At 46.3% G+C, this 16,639-nt stretch overlaps 1 protein-coding gene across 4 annotated transcripts in view; it reads left to right on the forward strand.

Annotated features, from left to right (window-relative positions):
• The window catches only part of SSH2 (slingshot protein phosphatase 2), a 506,736-nt gene that overhangs the window by 425,400 nt on the left and 64,697 nt on the right, over positions 1-16,639 (forward strand). For all 4 annotated transcript variants that reach the window (XM_069226266.1, XM_069226264.1, XM_069226265.1 and 1 more), the window contains one exon: positions 11,648-11,751. In XM_069226266.1, the coding sequence (XP_069082367.1) occupies positions 11,648-11,751 (104 nt within the window). The remainder of the gene's footprint in view (positions 1-11,647; positions 11,752-16,639) is intronic.

Below are 16,639 nucleotides of genomic sequence, written 5' to 3' on the forward strand. Positions count from 1 at the left end.
ACTGGAAGCATGTGCATGACCAGAGGGAAAACGTTACGCAAGGGCTCTGGGCTGGTGTTACATGTGGGGCTGGGAGGGGGTACACCAAAAGTTCTGATTGTTAGAAAAAGCCCATCTTGACGGCGGATAAATATCCCTTGGAGAAACGTTCCGCCATGTATGCGAACCCATTCTGCTGAATTGGGTTTGGCAATTTGGACATGGGGTTATTTTCTGGACAGGCCGGTGCCCCTGAGAATGTCATGTGCTTTCGTCCTACTTGTCTTTGACAACAGCCGACCTCAGCTCCGCCAGGCTCGTCCAACCTCCCCGTGTCCGCGCCCGGAGGGGCATCTCTTGAGACGGGGATCTGCCCTGCACACCGTTCCCATCAGTCGGTAAGGAAGATGGCGCGAAAGTGACGTCTGCAGCCCTGTGCCAAACTTCGCAGAAATCACAACCGCAGCGAGTAAGGAGGGGTCGAGTGAAACCACAAGAACCGTCTTGTGCAGGTTCTCTGAAGCGTCCTTTCTGAGAACTCCATGTTCGTGCCCTGCCGGCCGCTCCCAGGCCTCGCCGGCAATAACATCTGCAGGCCGGGCCCATTCTCACGCTCCGCGCGCTCTTGCGAAACTGACCGTGCGCCGTACAGGAACCGGAACCAGCCGTCGCCAAACCACTTCCTACTTTGACATCGTCTCATCTGCTTGCGGGTTTAACAACTCACCTTTCGGGGAAGCCACTTCCCCATCTGCTTGTGAAACATATCCTGGCCATGTACCGTCGTCACTGTGTCATGTTCTTGAGGTACAAAAGTGCACGGAGGGCCGAAGAGGACCGACGAGTAAATACAGCGCGGAGAGTGCTTTTCTCAAACCCTGTTCCGTTGTAATTCTACCAACAAGGTGTATAAATGTTTCTAGCATTAATCTCCCCAGCAGCTCATTAGTGCCATTCCGACTAAGGTCTTTGCATCGTTCTCCCTAAACTCTCCGGTGCTGACGGTGTCCAGGTTTATTTCACAACAAGGCAGTTCTAGGAACCTACCTGTGAAAGCCTTTAATGAAGAAAAGGGTGGGGAAGGCAGGCTCTTGACAGTGCCCTGGATGGCTCCCACAAGCGTCAAAATTAGTCCTATTAAGGCAGGGGAGGTGGGGTGAGGGTCATGGGTGCGGGGGCAGCAAAATGTAATTTCACCCCCGGCAGAAAGTCTTTGCAAGAGTCGTGAGCGTTGCAACCTTTAGGTCCCTATAGTCTGCGCACTACAATGATTGTGGGTACTGCTGTGCAAAACCAATCATATGTGTACGCAAGTATGAGGGTTAGGTAAATGCTAGAATGGAACACTTGACTGAAGAAGTCACATACATTTAGTGTTAGTCAGGTTTTGTTCTTAGGTACGAGCCTGAGGGTACATGCACTAGCTGCATCTCGCTTGCGAGACACTATTCTTAACAAAAACAGCTTGGTTCCCTTCCATTGCTTACCATATGTGTGCTTCATTGTCACTCTTCTTTGCAGTGTCTAGTCTGAGCTGGTGAGTTGAAAATGTGGGGGGCGGGGGTAATAAAGTAAACAAAAAACACAAAGTACCTGAACTTCTTCACCGCTGTCCGGTGCACTGCAGGCACAGGCTCCCAGCCTGCCCTGTGCAAATCATGACGCTGCTCACAGCAGCGTTATGATTGGCTGGAGTCCCCTGGCTGGGCGCTCCAGTGCAGACTGAGAGCCAGTGCCAGGTTGGAGAGAGCGCTTGTGCGCATGTGTTTGGCCGGCCGGAGACGGCCGGTGAAACGTACATGGTCCTTGGGGGGAGAGCTCTGTGCACACCCCATGCTGCTTGTCACCCTATGGCCCCGCCTATTTAGAAATAAAAGGATAATAAACATTGTTTATTATCCTTTTATTTTTAAAGGTTTGCAGCTGCTCTGTGTGTGTGTGGGGGGGGGGGGGGGGGGGTAGACTCCCTCCGCCCAAGCAGCAAAGCTGTCCCTGACTGTGACCCTAATTGGCTAGTCCAGTTGAAACTTCCGATGCTTGCTGCTCCTGAAGTTGAGATACTAGTTCTCCCCCCCCCCCCCCCCTCCCTCTTCCTGCTGTTCCCTCTATAGCATCTTTTTTCCTTGTTTTTCTTATTTTTCATGGTGAGTACAATGCTAAAGTTATCCCAAACTAGCCCATATCAAATCGTCCACATTCCGTGTTCACAGTTCTCTCTGTTGAGTGCCATATTCACATGTATCCATTTACGATTCTTGTGCCACGTTGCTCTGTGTCCATGAGAGGCCTAGTGCCCAATCCAAGGTGTCTGCCGTGGTCTCAGTACAGCCTGTGACGCAGGGCTGGTTCCTTAAACTTTGATGCAGAAAAGTGATTGGTACATCAATTAAACAACGCGGCGAGTGAGCAGTGAGGGTCTCTTTATTAACAAGAGGCGGGGGAGCTTCGCTGTGCCCTCGGCGTGACACTGGGTTCTGTCGTTGTCCATTCCTTGATCGACCTGTTGATGTGAGGTAATGGGCTCACGAGATACTCGGATACCCCATCATAACGCAATGAGTAGATATAGTAAGTGTATGCATAATCTCCCCAGATTACTCAAACTTTAACAATTTAATGTGTTCTGGGAGTTGTAGCACCGCATCACTTGGGCGCAATTTCAGAGTAGTGTTTGTAGAATGGAAGACCGCTGGGGTATGGTAAACTGTCCGGAGGTGCGAACGGTAACTGGCTTTGTAGCAGAAGAGCGAAGATGGGTGTAATTCAACGGGGTATTTAATCCAGCCACTGTAGTTTCACATGCGCACACCATCTCATGAATTAACGGTCACAAATGTAAGCGTTCCAGATCAAATAACATTTGAGAAATTGTTTTGCATAGATTGCATTTTCACAATGATCTTGACTTTTAGAAAAGAGAAGTAAACACACCAGGCTACATTTAGGAAGCTTTGCGCGCTGACCTCGGATTTGCATGTACATAATGAGTTTCTGCCAGTGTTATATATGCACAGTTCACAACAGTACCTATGGTCACGTGCTCTTTGGTCTTTTGGCAGTGAACATTTCTGAGAAGTGCGGTTGACGATAGTGCAGAAGGCTTCAAAAGTACACCAACCCTGCGCACACTTCATCAAATTGAAGAGTTGTGTTCGGAGAACAGATACACGAACCGCGAGCAATGATTGTATTACAGCAAACACTGCGGGGGAAAAACCGTAAACCTCAAAGCGCTTTTGAATACGAGCTAGCCTGCTGATGTCTGAAGCGCCCTGGGCTGGAAGGTTTTGAAAGAGGTAGATAAGAAAAGCCCCTTACTTGGCGAACAGTTCCTTAAACTTAGATACACTCGTAAAAGCTCATAGATGTCGAAGAGAGATAAAATTATGGTCACACAATGGAGTCAGGCCAAAACTGAAAGATCGAGCTTCTGAGAGTTCACGCAGAGAGCAAAATAAAAGAAGCATTGGCAAAGCCTGTAGGTCGCGCCTCTGCAGGAGTTATTGGCTTTTACAATGTTGTCTAGCCGTGTTGTGTAGCACGGCTACACGTAGATTTGTTTCTAACGTTTAGCACACAGCATTGCTCACACGGTTAAAAGACGTTGTGAAAACCAACTGCTCTGACACAGGCGCCATTTATTTCTCTTTGCCAGTGCTTCTTTTCAGCAGTTGTTGAGCAGTGGAATTAAAATCATGACCAGCCCTCCAGCCGGATGTCTTTCAGCTGCCTTTCGCTGCACACTATATTGTGCGGTAAGTTTCTAGCGCATCGGCTTCTTTCTGTTCTACCCTGTTTTCACGTCTTTGCGGTAATCTACGTGGCCTGTCAACCAGCTGATTTATATCCTGCCTACTTATATACAAGACTTTGATTCCTCCGAGTCCTGGTGCACCTTATTTAAAATCACATCATTATTTATCTAAATGCATCTGCTATTTAGAGTTGTATTGACTGGTTTAACTTATGTCGAGATGCTCCGCTCAACTTTTATAAAGTTGAGCTAATTAAGATGTCATTGATTTTAAGACTGGGTGACTTGGGTACTACGAAGCTACAAACCTCTGGTAACAAATCCTGTAACAAAGGTTGTTATTGGTGTTCTGGTTCGAGCTGAAATAATAGCTAATTTCGCCTGCAGCTGGGAGCGTTTTTACTGAAGTTCACGGCCTGTTGGCGCCTGGCCACTCGAGCTCCGATCGGTTCAGACCCCTCAGGTTTTTAGAGCCTCCCCTCTCTTTGCAGTGCTTGAGGGAAGTGCAGTTTTTCTGGTTAGGGGCCTATTTCGGGGTAAGCTGAGCCAGGCTGTGGGAACTGGAACCTAATCTGAGCTGAAGCAAGGCATCAGCAGGTGTGCGTGCAGCGGGCGGCCGAGGATCCGCCAACATCTGTTACTCGGAGCAAAACAGCTGGTGAAAGTCATTACCAAAGTGCTCAAGAAGGAGGGAAAGGAGAAGCTCGTAGCAGGTTCATTTAGCGTCACATTTTCCATGTTATGTTATATGTCGGGGCCCGAGTGTCTCCCGTGCTGGATCCCTCGAAGTTTGTCGCAATGTTTGCTGGTACTTCACGGCCTGCGATGGTCCTGGAGCCTTGACAATGATAATGTGTGGTTTATCCGCCTTCCAGACCAGAACCAGTGACTTCTTGAGAGGATATTTAGGGGACGATCCAGTGCACAAAGAGGCTTCATACTTCCACCACTTACCTACCTGCTAGTTCTACTGTCCTCTGTACACAAACCCTTAGGACAGAAACAATTCACACCACTGACCCCAGCTTCCCACTGTGGGAATCTTGTGGAAGATGGAGTGTAAAACTTGTAAAGTTACAGACGTGTATCCTCCAAGAAGTATTGTTGTGCATCTGTAGTGATCTTAATACTCACCGTGTAAATGAACCAATTAAATATGGTAATTTGTCACTGCTTGCTTGTTGTGTGTTGTTTGGTTCTCTTGAGGCGCCAGCTGGCGGACTGCAAGGTTGCCTTCTTTTCCTTCTGCTAATGTGACGGAAACATGTGTAATAGTTGAGAGCTCACTGGTGTACCAAATGTGCGGCGTGGTCTTGCACTGTCTGGTTGCAAAAGACCTATTGTGGGCTTACCAAGAACTTAAATGTGGCTTACAGCCTGCCCACCCATTGCTTACTGTTGATTGCCTTTACCGTCACGAGGAACTTTTTACGTCTTATTCAGGTACTTTCTATGTTCTTTTTGTGTTTGTCCTTCACCTCAAACGTAGTCTCTTTACCATCCGTTTGATTGGCTCCTGTATTTCTCCACCGTTAAGGAGCTACTTTTTTCTATTTGGTTAAGCACTCCAGGAGACTACAGTTTGCTTTCCAGCTCTCTCGTGTGCCCCCCCACCCCCGCCAAATATCCACCCCGCACACTCCCTGTTGCTCTCTGCCCACACATGCTTCTCTTTGAGCTTCTCCCCTGCCCCATCTTATGATCTCTGCCTCGTGTGCTGCATTTCCTTCTTTACCAAACAAGATCTTTTTTTACCCCTTAACATTTTTTCTGGTTTTCACATGCCTCTTCTCTGTAACCTGCTGCTTTTTGATTATTTTTATTATTTTGTTTTTATTTTGTGGGTGGGAGTGAATTAGCAAATTGCTTCTGGCATTTCCGTCTTACAGATAAGTGCCTTCCCAGATCTTTAGTTCGGTAAATGGTAAATAAATGGCTCCTAAATCCTTTCATAGGCGCATCTAGGGGACTTACCTACGAAATGACACAGCCATGCCACTGCACTTTTCTTTTTCTTCTTTTGGCCGATGAAGCATTGGCACAATGTTTTTTTTTTTTTTTTTTTTTTTTTTTTTTTAATGCTGTACTGCGTTGTCAAAGACATTAGCAAAGCCAATAGGTCCCCAAGGTGAGACCTATTGACTTTGCTAATGCTTGTTAGCTGTGTGACTTAATCAGCAGGCCGAGCTAAAAACTTGGGTAGAAAGGGAAACTGAAGTATGGGCTATCTAGAACTTTGTTTCATCATTGTGCATGTTTGCAGAGCTGTCCATTGTGGAACATTTTGCAGGACACCCATTCAGGAGATGGACAATGGGCAAGGAAACTAGCTGACCGTTGACATGTTTGCTTTAAATGGAGATACTGCATGGCCCCTTTACTGCCTAGTAGTAGTCAGTGGAGTAGTTGTTGTTGTTTTAGTGATACACATATCTTTCCCCCGCCTCCCTGGGAGAAAGCTCCCTGGGTTCCCCTTATACGAGAAGGTATCTGTAAAATGGAGAAAGATGCCTGCCATGGATATGACAGACTGGTCTACCCACAGTTCCCTTTTCACAGCTTTTCTGAAGTGTTACCTGCCTGGTCGTCCATAGCAGTTCCCAGAAACGTCATCACCTGAACAGCTAGATATGCTGATGCACAAACTTTAAACATTCCTTTGAATTTGATAGGTGTTGGGAAACTGCCCCAAGTGCCGAAGAAGAAGCATAAAAGTGGCTCATCTACTCAAGCTAGCTGAAGTTCCTGAACTCGGGACGGCTTTAGTTCAATGGTACATAACACCCCAAAGCTAGGATTAATCATGAACGTTTGCTGTAGGCCCTACTGCTCTGCGTGTTTGAAGTTCTGGGTGTGGCCATCCTTTCCACTCAGGGCGGAGGCCGTGACGCCATGCTCTTAAAGCCCTTTCGGCCCCGGGACATAAATCGATGCGAGGTTACATTGCTTTGCTAGTCTCGTCTCCTGCACGAATATTTGTTTCTTGGAAATTGTGTTTTTTTCCCCCCATAGTCTCCTTGCCCCCTGCGGCATTCCCAGTATCCCCACGTCACTCACTAACCTAAACACAACCCTCCCATGCTCCTTGTGTTCAGCTGTATCTGAGGGAACCCTAACACCGCACGCCAGCATGAGGTTCGCCTTGGCCGCTCTTCCAGGTATCGTTGTCTATTTCAGGACTGGTTCTCTGCATCCGTGTAAGTGTGGCCACATGCAGTTTAACCTGGGAGCTCTAAGTGACCCCTATAACTAAGGTTCTGGGAACAGGCTAACACGGAGTCCGGCCGATTCTCTCCAAATCTCTGTTGGAATATTTGTTTTGTTTTTATTCTAAGCTTCGTTCGCAGACTTTCCTTGTTCCTTTCATAACTGTACACGTTATCAAAGTCTTTTAAAAATGGCCAAATCCCTTATTAAAAATTGCGAAAAGAGGGTCGATAATGGAGAAGGTGTGTTATTGAACATTCGGGGAAAAGGAAAGATAAACTGTTCCACTTTCTTTGGAGGTTTTGGACAGTTTTTTTTAGTCCTTTCAGTCCAGCCCTGTGCTTGATGTTCCGAGAATGGATTGTCTCTAGGGGACTTGAAATATGAATATGTCTCTCCTTAGTACCTCTCTCTGTATCCTGATGTCACGGTGTTTGCTGCTCCAATCAACATCTGCCATCCTCACCGTAGCATGATGCCAGGCTCTCCGTCCCTCATAGACCTAGATTCGGCTCTCTTTTGCGGATCCGTGCCCCTCAGACTCGCCACTGTTAGCCTTAGTAGCCATTCGAAAGCTGCCAGTGGGTGACTGCGTGACTTCCCTTGCTATGCAAATGCCCACTTATCAATCAGACGCCATACTCCTAGTTCCTTGACGGTTAAATATTTCCAGGTAGTACCAGTGGAGTTGGTTGCACGCTCTTCCCTGTCTATCATTTCTTCTGCATTTATGATGGTCCTGCACACTTCTGTCTTACTGGAAACTTAAGATGGGCGAGGCAGTATCATGGGAAACCCGGGTAAGCCGCTGTGGTACGGGTGCGACCACTGGGGTCCGTTGGCTAGATGGGCCTGACGGCCTTTCTTCGCTTTCCACAGCCGAGACGTGCACAATGAATGTCCTACTGTTCCTCTTTACATCTTTAGGCTAGTCTTCATTTTTTTCAGTGGATCTTGTGTATGCCTGAGTGGTGTTGGCACCATCTGGTCTGTTTATCTTCCTGCGAGAAAACATCTGCTTGCAAGCACCCAGTCTTCAGAAGCCTTTTCCTTCTGACACAACATCCCTTTTTCGTCTCCTATAAAATCAGAAATCCGCTTGAGAAACACTTGGCTCTTGAAGCAGGAGCTGGTCATTGAGCCAGGTGCTGTGTGTGCCTAGCACCGTAAAGCTACATTTTAAATGTCTCTTGCCTGGTTAAATGTTGTCAGATCGGAGAACCTCGCCCTTAAGTAGAGGGCTTCATTTGGTTGTGTTTTTAAAATGATCATGAACCCAGCAAGAGGTACTCATTGATCAGTTTGTAGTACTTCATGGCCTGAACTCGGTCGAAACACTTACTTTGTACAGCCTCTCCAATGATGATTGTTTTTGCTATAGGGTGCCAATGGTATTTTTTCCTGATGCTGTGCAGCATCAGCTAAAAGTCTCAGCTGCTGCTGGCATTCATGGCGTGTGCAGATGTCCCCTCTCGCTTGCTTACCAGCAGAATGATGCATGACATTTTTGCCAAAATCCAAGATGGCAGACAGTTGGAGCAGTGGGGGAGGGGTCTGGTTAGGTGAAGGGGAGGTATTCGAAGGGAGGGGCAGTACACTGAAAACCAAGAAAACACATGCTGGCATTGAGAGCTTAATGAACAAGCATTTACAATGCAACGGATCTCGCGTTTGCTCATGTTAGAGCTGATCGCATTGTAAACTCCTAACCCGACTTTTCACTTATCGGGCAAAAGTGCATTTATGTACATAACACGAAAAAGTGAAATTTACTATGTAAAGCGCTCGAATTCTGCCAAGCGAGATCGCGCTCTTAAATTAAAGAAAAAGAAGTCCACGAGCCCTAAGGAAAACAGCGAGCCTCGCATGTTTTCTGTACTTGGTCGCTGCGCTCGAGGAGGGCTAGCCACTGGAAAAGGCATGACGTATGGATGCCTCGAACTAATGAAAGCAAGCAGATTTTATTAGGCAAGCCCACGGACCAATAAAAAACACTGACGTGAAGTTGACAGGGCTCCGAGCCCTTTTCTAAATACTAAAGCGTCTCGCTGCGATACGCATCCGCGAGCGCATGCAACGCAGGCTCGACCCTAAAAAGAAAGAAGCAGTTTCTTTAAATGTGAGCGGTGGAAGCGTACAGGTCATCCTTTCACAAGGATGGTATAGAGGCTATCCTCCATGGGAGGGGAGGGGGGGGCGGGGTTAAACAAAAAAGCATACAATTAAACTATGAAACTGAGGATAGCTTTTTTGTATGGTCCCCTAGAGGCCTTTCTCTCACACACACACACACACACACACACACTGTTATTAAGTGTCTGTAGGTGAGACCTGTAAAATCCACAGGTTGTGGCATAGCCTGCATTGGCTGCTCTGACCCCCGAGCAGCTGTTTGCAAGCAAGGTCAAGTTGTGCCTGGAAAAAAAAAAACCCTTTTTGTTGTTTAGGTCTTGCTGGTGATATGCTGGCGGCACTTCAGTGTGTATAATACTTGAACAGGCTGACGACTTGAAGCACCTGAGCGCCATCCCTTGCAGGCACGCTGAGTCAGTCTGTTCATTGAACGTGGCAATGCTAGCAGGCTATGTCCCAGGGCCTCTCGGTTCTAGGAGTAGATAGCTGCTTCTGGGGGCAGCTCTCTGATGATGCGCCACCCGAAAGAGCTGGCTCGAAGGTTATGCACCTGAACATGCACGACGCTGCAGCCACGCCCGATGCCTTGCTGTTGTGAGAAAGAGGTAAGCCCCGGAACGACGAGCAAGGAAAGCCTTCCCATGCGGGCGGTGGACAGTCCATTGGTGTGAGCGGTCTTTGCAGTGATCTGTTTGGAGAGTGCAGGTCTGACCTGGCCTTTCATCTTCCCGTGCTCATCAAATGCGTACTTTGAGTTTTAACAATAGATGTTCATTAACCAACTCCACAGACAGTACTGTTTTTGAAGTACACTGTTTTAATAGCCGTAGTTCACTTTTATTTTATCGCGAATAATTCTAACTCCATATTTTAAGTAATCGAACTTAGTTAATTATTATGCCGTTTGTACTAAAGAAATCATTGTCTTTCTCTGTACAGCTTCTCGGCTGGGAGCTTGATTTCTGACTAGGTATTTGGAAGTCGGGCTGCTGTTTCTTGCTCCTGTTGTTGGTAAGGCGTAAACCGAGCCACTGGAATCTTTGCAGACTGGAATGCACAGCTGTGCAGAAACATTTCTGAATCACGCGTCCTCACTCAAATTTCATTTGAACATTTTGGTCTTGTTTTGCTCTTCTGCCATGACATGCTTCTTGGAATTCTACAACTTTTTCTTAAAAAAAAAAAAAGATAAAAAGCAGACCTCTTAGCTACATATTGGACGTTGTTTCCCGTTATCCAGGAGTTGTTGCGTTGTCTGTATGAACCTGAATCCGCCGTTATTGTGGGATAGGGCCTCTGCCCTTACAGGCCTGTATGCCGCCTGAGCCGAATGCGTGGTGCGATGCCCCCTCACTGGCTAGCTGGCTCCCACTGCAGCACATAGGATTGGCTGCAGCCTGTAATGTCTTCTCTCAGGGAAAAGTCTCTGTATGTGATACATACAGATGTTGGTAATGGAATGTGGCACTGTGCTCAAGCCATTGTACAGGACTTCTGTGACCATCCACATCACATAATAATGTTTGCGTGAGGGTTGTATGAGACTTGGATGCAGTCTGTTTCATGCTGTAGTTATGCTTCTGTTGGTATAGTTGTATGTTACCACCACTTGCGCTTTTGTGAGTAGCCCGTATCACCGATACTGACGTTCGTCACTAGATTGTGAGACATCTGGGGTCATTCATGCTGTATTTTGTGGCATGTGTAGGTTACTGGGTGTAATAAGGTCTCTCTTGTCCTATTGTACAACTTTGACCAGTCCCTACCTCGAATATTGTGAGGCTCGGGTGTTGTCTATATTGTGCCATATGGCGCGTCTGGAGGTTTTGTCATCCTTGAGGGAGTCTACAATGAAACATGGTGCTACTCTAAAGTCTCATTTCATTGAATTCCTTGTTCAGTGGTATCTTTCTTTTCTGGGTTTCACTGCATCATTCTGCATCTTCAGCAGAGTGGTACTACTTTTCAGCACGTTGTTCAATGATATTTGGACCGGATCTCTACTTATGATTCCTCCTGGCATTGATCAGGATTTTCTATTGTAGACATGCATAGTTTTCTTTGTCATGCAAACCTCAACTTATGGATAACTGGTCTAATTTTTCTAATTCCGTGAGAGCATTTTTTGGTGAGCATTAATAACCGCCTACTGACAACCTGAGTACACCCTGTCACCATGTATGACTTGCATGCATATAAAGCAGATCATCATCGGAATTATCAGCAGACTTATTGTTTGAATGTAACTTCACAGTTTGCTCTCATCATGGCTCCCTCGTGGCGGACTGAGCTTGACTATTTTGGGGTGGGGCTTAATGCAATTGCACAACACAGTGAGATTTTAATCAAAATGATATAAAATCCATCTCTTACAATTCAGCCCTCTTGCACTGGATGGAGCCAGACATTGCCTGCGGATTAACCCCTTTCTTGGGCCCTGAGTTTCAGATAAACTGTGCAGTGATACAATGAGTAGTGCAGTTGGAGATGCCTTTCTAGTGTTAAATGCCACGGTTTGCCTTACAGCGGGTTAGAACCCTTGATGCTGACCGCTTTCTTTTCTTTCCCTTCCAGCATCAGCGAAAGTTTTCTCACTGTGAAAGGAGCAGCCCTCTTTCTACCACGAGGAAATGGCTCATCTACACCCAGAATCAGCCACCGACGCAACAAACATGCAGGTAATGCAATAAACGCACCGCAGGCAGCCCACCGGGTCATCGCTGCATGCCTTAATGTTCTTCTGGCTACCTGCAGTATTGTTTGGGGGGGGAGGGGAGGTACTGAGCAGTTTCAGGGTTAGGGACGTGAGCCACCATTGGCAAGAGCAACACCGCAGGAGTCTAAGCATCTTGATGCGGATCCAGCATCCAGTGTGAGAGAGGTGGTACACGTCCCTTGCCTCTGCTGCAATAGCACCCATTTATTTGTTGCAAATGTGAAGTAATGTCGACCCCTTCTAGTACCTCATGTGTCTCTCTGGAAGCTTGTGTCCAGCTTTTCCTTCCAATGATAAACCCTGTACTGCACTTCTCCACTTTGTCATCCATTCCCAAATGAACTATGCCACACTTTTCCTTTAGGCTGTACATGCGTGCCACACTTTCCATCTCTCCTGTAGACCTGTTTCACTCGTCTCTTCCCACCCTGTAGACTTATTCCTTTCTGTAGACCCACGCCGCACTTTCCGCCCTGTACATTTGCGAAACACGCCTTCCCCTGCAATGGAGTCTGGTGCCACACATTTCCTTCTGCTCCCTAGATTTATACATTACTTCCTCCTCACCCTAAGGTCCCTGACTGCCTCAGGAATCCTGTGCTACAGTTTTCCTTCATTCCCTAGTACGGTACCACACTTTTCTGCCCACTTCCTAAATCAGTACTTTAGTTTTCCTTCAGGTCATAGATCTGTGGTGCACTTTCCTTCAGCATAAGTAGTGCTGCCCTGTAGATCTGTGCCACACTTTTCATCCTACTTATAAATCCATACCACGTGTCTTTTCCCACCCTGAGAAACTGTCACTATTTTTCTCTAACGCTGTACACCTGTGCCACACGTTTCCTCCCTGCCACACCGTTAAATGTTGCCAGTTGGAATTCATATGTTCTTAGGTTTTTGATCACTGCTGAGGAATCCCTGTATGTTATTTATAAGTATAAAAAGAAATATTTCATCGCTGTACTAACAAACCTTAAGCATCATTTCACATACATTTTAGCATTTGAAATGCAGGAGAGTCTTTAAAAACAATCTCTTACTCGAAACTATAGTAGCCAAACCATCCTTCCCAGCCCATTTTTTGTTCATCTCATTCACAGCAGTCCTTTTTGCGGCTGTCTCCCATTCTCCGTCTGCTGTTGACTTAAAGCACATTAAATCAGTTCATAGTGGCATAAGCACTGTTAGAACAAGAAGGCAAAGGTGCCTGCCTAAAACCGTTTCTCAGACTAGCATACTTGTAATTTTCTATAATAAGCCTCTGCAGATTTGACATAGTTGTTTTTTCTTTAAATCTTATTAAATCACAATTAACAGACCACTTTTTAGGTCTGAATTATCCTGGACCTTTTTGATTTAACAATCCACAATGATCGCAAACGCACACAAATTAGCTCCCTTCAGTGCCAAGACTACTGTGGCAATGTTTGCTTTTTGAGATTAAAAAAAAAAAGTTTTTTTTTTTTTTTTTTTTTTTTTTTGATTGCCGGGGCCCCATTAGCTTTCCCATATTTTTGCAAAAACTTGCCAAAATAATCCTTGATCAAGTAAAAAATGATGGTTACCAGCACCAGACCTTTTTGGCTTTATCAGTGCTTGTTTTACGTGTGTGTGCGTCCCCTCCTTTTTGTCATTTTCTTCGGATTTACGTTTTAATTACTTTCTGGACATTAACTCGACTGAATTGTTGGCCATTTTCTCACGTTTGGTTGAGATTTGAATGATTTCTTAAAAACAGTCGTGCTGTGGCTTTGCTAGAACGTTACTAATTCACGACTACTTCTTGCATATGCTTCGCTGATCGCAGAAAGCACTGGTTGGTTTGTCTTGTATGTACCGCCACGCTTCCCCTTGTCACGAAAGGACTTCTCATCCTGTGATTATTGAAGTCGATACCTATGGAATCATCAAACACTCCGCTACTCGCCTTTGAATGGTACATGCCGCTGCCGAAGGAGCAGGCTCCAGGTGTCATGTGGAGGACTTCTTAGTCCTGTTTACGCACATGCAAGTGACCCTGACGGGTTCTCGTCTGCGAGGTCCTGTGCTACTCTGGGGCCGCCCATGACGCCCGATTCATACTTGAGGGTGCATCGCCCGGGCTCGCGCTCCCAGGACCTACCGGCCATTTCGAAGAGCTCGGCCTTCCTGAAAGGTTTGAGGACCAGTGGCTCAAGACCATGGAAGAGGGGTCAATATTGAGGTATAAAGTAGAATTATAAGGCAGGAATGACGTGGAACAGTCCTAAAAATAGCCTTTCGCCCAGCCATGGGGAGTAAGCTGTTAAAGTCAGCCAGGGGATGCTGGAGAGCAAGCGTGCTCTGCAGACACAACAGTATGAGGATACTTGGCGAATGGGAGGGTCTCTGCAGGTCGCAGGTCCTCACTGCTCAGGATTGCGGCCCTTCATGTCCAACCCCAGCAACTCTACAAGGGACTAATGCGCTAACCCAACCTGCTCCATTTACGTTATCACGTTTCTGCAGCAGGTGGATCTAGCGTGAGCACCTAAGCATTTAGCTGTGCCTGTGCAGAAGCCCGGTGACTGTCGGGAAAAATGCCAGAGTGTTTGAGTGGAGGAAAGATAACCTGCTTCAGCTCTGAGGCAGAAGGAGAAATTATCAGGCGCCGCCAGGCTGCACGCAGCCTCGTATGCGAGAGCTCTTCCAGCTTCCTACTGCTCTGTGTCAGCCCATCAGCTCTTCCCCCACCACCTACCAGAACTCACGAACCAGAGGGAATAAGCGTTGAACATCGGAGATTAGCCACATAGTGCAAAGCAGCATATTAAAGAGCATATTAGTGCTACATAGAACACCCCAAAAAGATGCCTTCACAATAGCCACCCTTATTAGCAGCCTCATCGGGGAAACCAGATCTTGTATGAAGGCGGTTGTTGCATCCGGGTTCTTCAGTAAAATGTTTAAAAACTTGCTATGGGTGTTTCAGTGTACTCTCACATGACATAAGAGATGAGCATTCAGAGAAAATATTGTCCTAGCCTGCACCGTTCACAACAGCTACATGCTCTCAAAAGCCATTTTGGTGTCTAGTGAGCACTTCTGAGTAAGCAAATTATTGTTGTACCAGAAAAAGTGTTCAGGCAACAGCGGATGAAATGGCTCCGTGGGTTGTGTACCCACTTGAAAACATGTTTGACCTGCATGTAGTAGATTTGATTCTTGGCTCAGCCTTTCTGCCTTATCTCTTTTTGACGTTGGTTATGAGCATCTTTAATTAAGCAACACACTCGAATTCCATTTGTTCTCTTCGGTTTGTGGATTTCCAGAATTACTTCGTAGTGTAACTGGCTCCTAATTCTGGGTATGTGATTTGCCGTACTCTGATCCGTGGACTCCAGAGGCATGGCCTCCTCTCAGTTCCACCTATTTTGTGCAGTTGACCTCTAAGCACATTGGGAAGCAGGTTGGTGACCCTGAATACTATGTAAAGTTAGGCTTGGCTGCTGACGGCCCTGTACATGATGTACATCATGAGTAAGTGAAAGCCTGTCTGATCTCTTGCTCTGTCTATTGCGTACTCCCCAGGTCACCTCTGGCCACTTTGCTGGTACTAATGCTGTTGGCGGGTACCTTTTTAAGACATTCTGGCTTCCGAGCCTCTCAACCATAACAAATGAAGATGCACTGTGATCTCTGAGCCTGTTAAACATTTGGGTGACCTAGTTTCAGTGATCCTTCTCAGTCGTATAGCTCCTGCTGCAGTAGTTCACCATATAGATCAGTAGAGTTGCCCAAGAGACGTGTTCCTACCTGGACCTGTTGGTTTTCAGGTACAAGTATTATGCAGTTTCCAGCACCCCGCCCTCAGCTTCCTAGTGAGGTCCTTTCTAAGAATTTTCAAACTTTTCCCACTACTGTGGTAACATAAAGTTTGCAATTAGATACTTGATCAGTCGTGCCAGGAGGGTGTGTGACTGATCATGTTTCCATTTTCAAACTTGCCGTATGTTTGGTTGCGTACATCTGGCATATGTTGGGCCTTAACAAAATGCCTGTACCCTAGGGTTTTAATGACATTCCCAGCCTTCATTACATTATGGGGCAGTTGCCCGGATCAGGTGTCTGACTAAAGTTCTTTAAGGGTGTCACAATCGCACAGTAATCAGGTTCCCTTTCACTTGCATGGTCCTCAGAAAGTACCGGATGAGTGAGCCATTGGGCCGATATGTCATAAGGGGGATAAAGTGTGCAGTGGGAATTCCCTTAAAGCAGTCTTGACTACAGGGAGGTTAGTGGTGGAATATTTACTTCTGTTTTCTTGGACTTTGTTGTGCCAGTAGCAAAGCCTCCTTAGTGCATGATGTGCATTGGATAGGGTGGACAGAGCAGGTTGACATATTGATGCAAGCGGGTCTGTCACTTACACCCTCACTGGTTCCAGATCTGGGTGCCCAGCTCTTTATGTAAATTAATGAATGTTTTTGTTATACATACTTGAAAAAGGCTGGGCTTGTTAGCTCACATAGGACCTTTGCAACTTTACCCTTATCGTACCCTGTTCCATGAATTTGTTACTATCAACATTTGGAAATTGACGAGTGAAGAACTACTGTAGAAAAACAGCAGCGTTTTACACTTCAATTTGGTAACAGTTGAAGAGTTGAATCTACAGGAACACAAATCCATAATTGGCCATGTCACTAATCCTCGAAAGAAACTACAAGCCCACCCAGAAAAGTTGGCCTTACTTTTACTTAGTGGTCGACGATACACTTTTAGTAGCTTTGGAGTTTTATGGTGACAGAAACAGAGCCCTGAGACTCACCAAGTCTTCCCTTCTGCTTACTTCTCTACAATTGTCTGTCACACATGTGGTCTCACGTTTT

This window comes from Pleurodeles waltl, chromosome 3_1 (genome assembly GCF_031143425.1).
Source record: "Pleurodeles waltl isolate 20211129_DDA chromosome 3_1, aPleWal1.hap1.20221129, whole genome shotgun sequence".
In the NCBI taxonomy this organism is placed as follows: Eukaryota; Metazoa; Chordata; class Amphibia; order Caudata; family Salamandridae; genus Pleurodeles; species Pleurodeles waltl.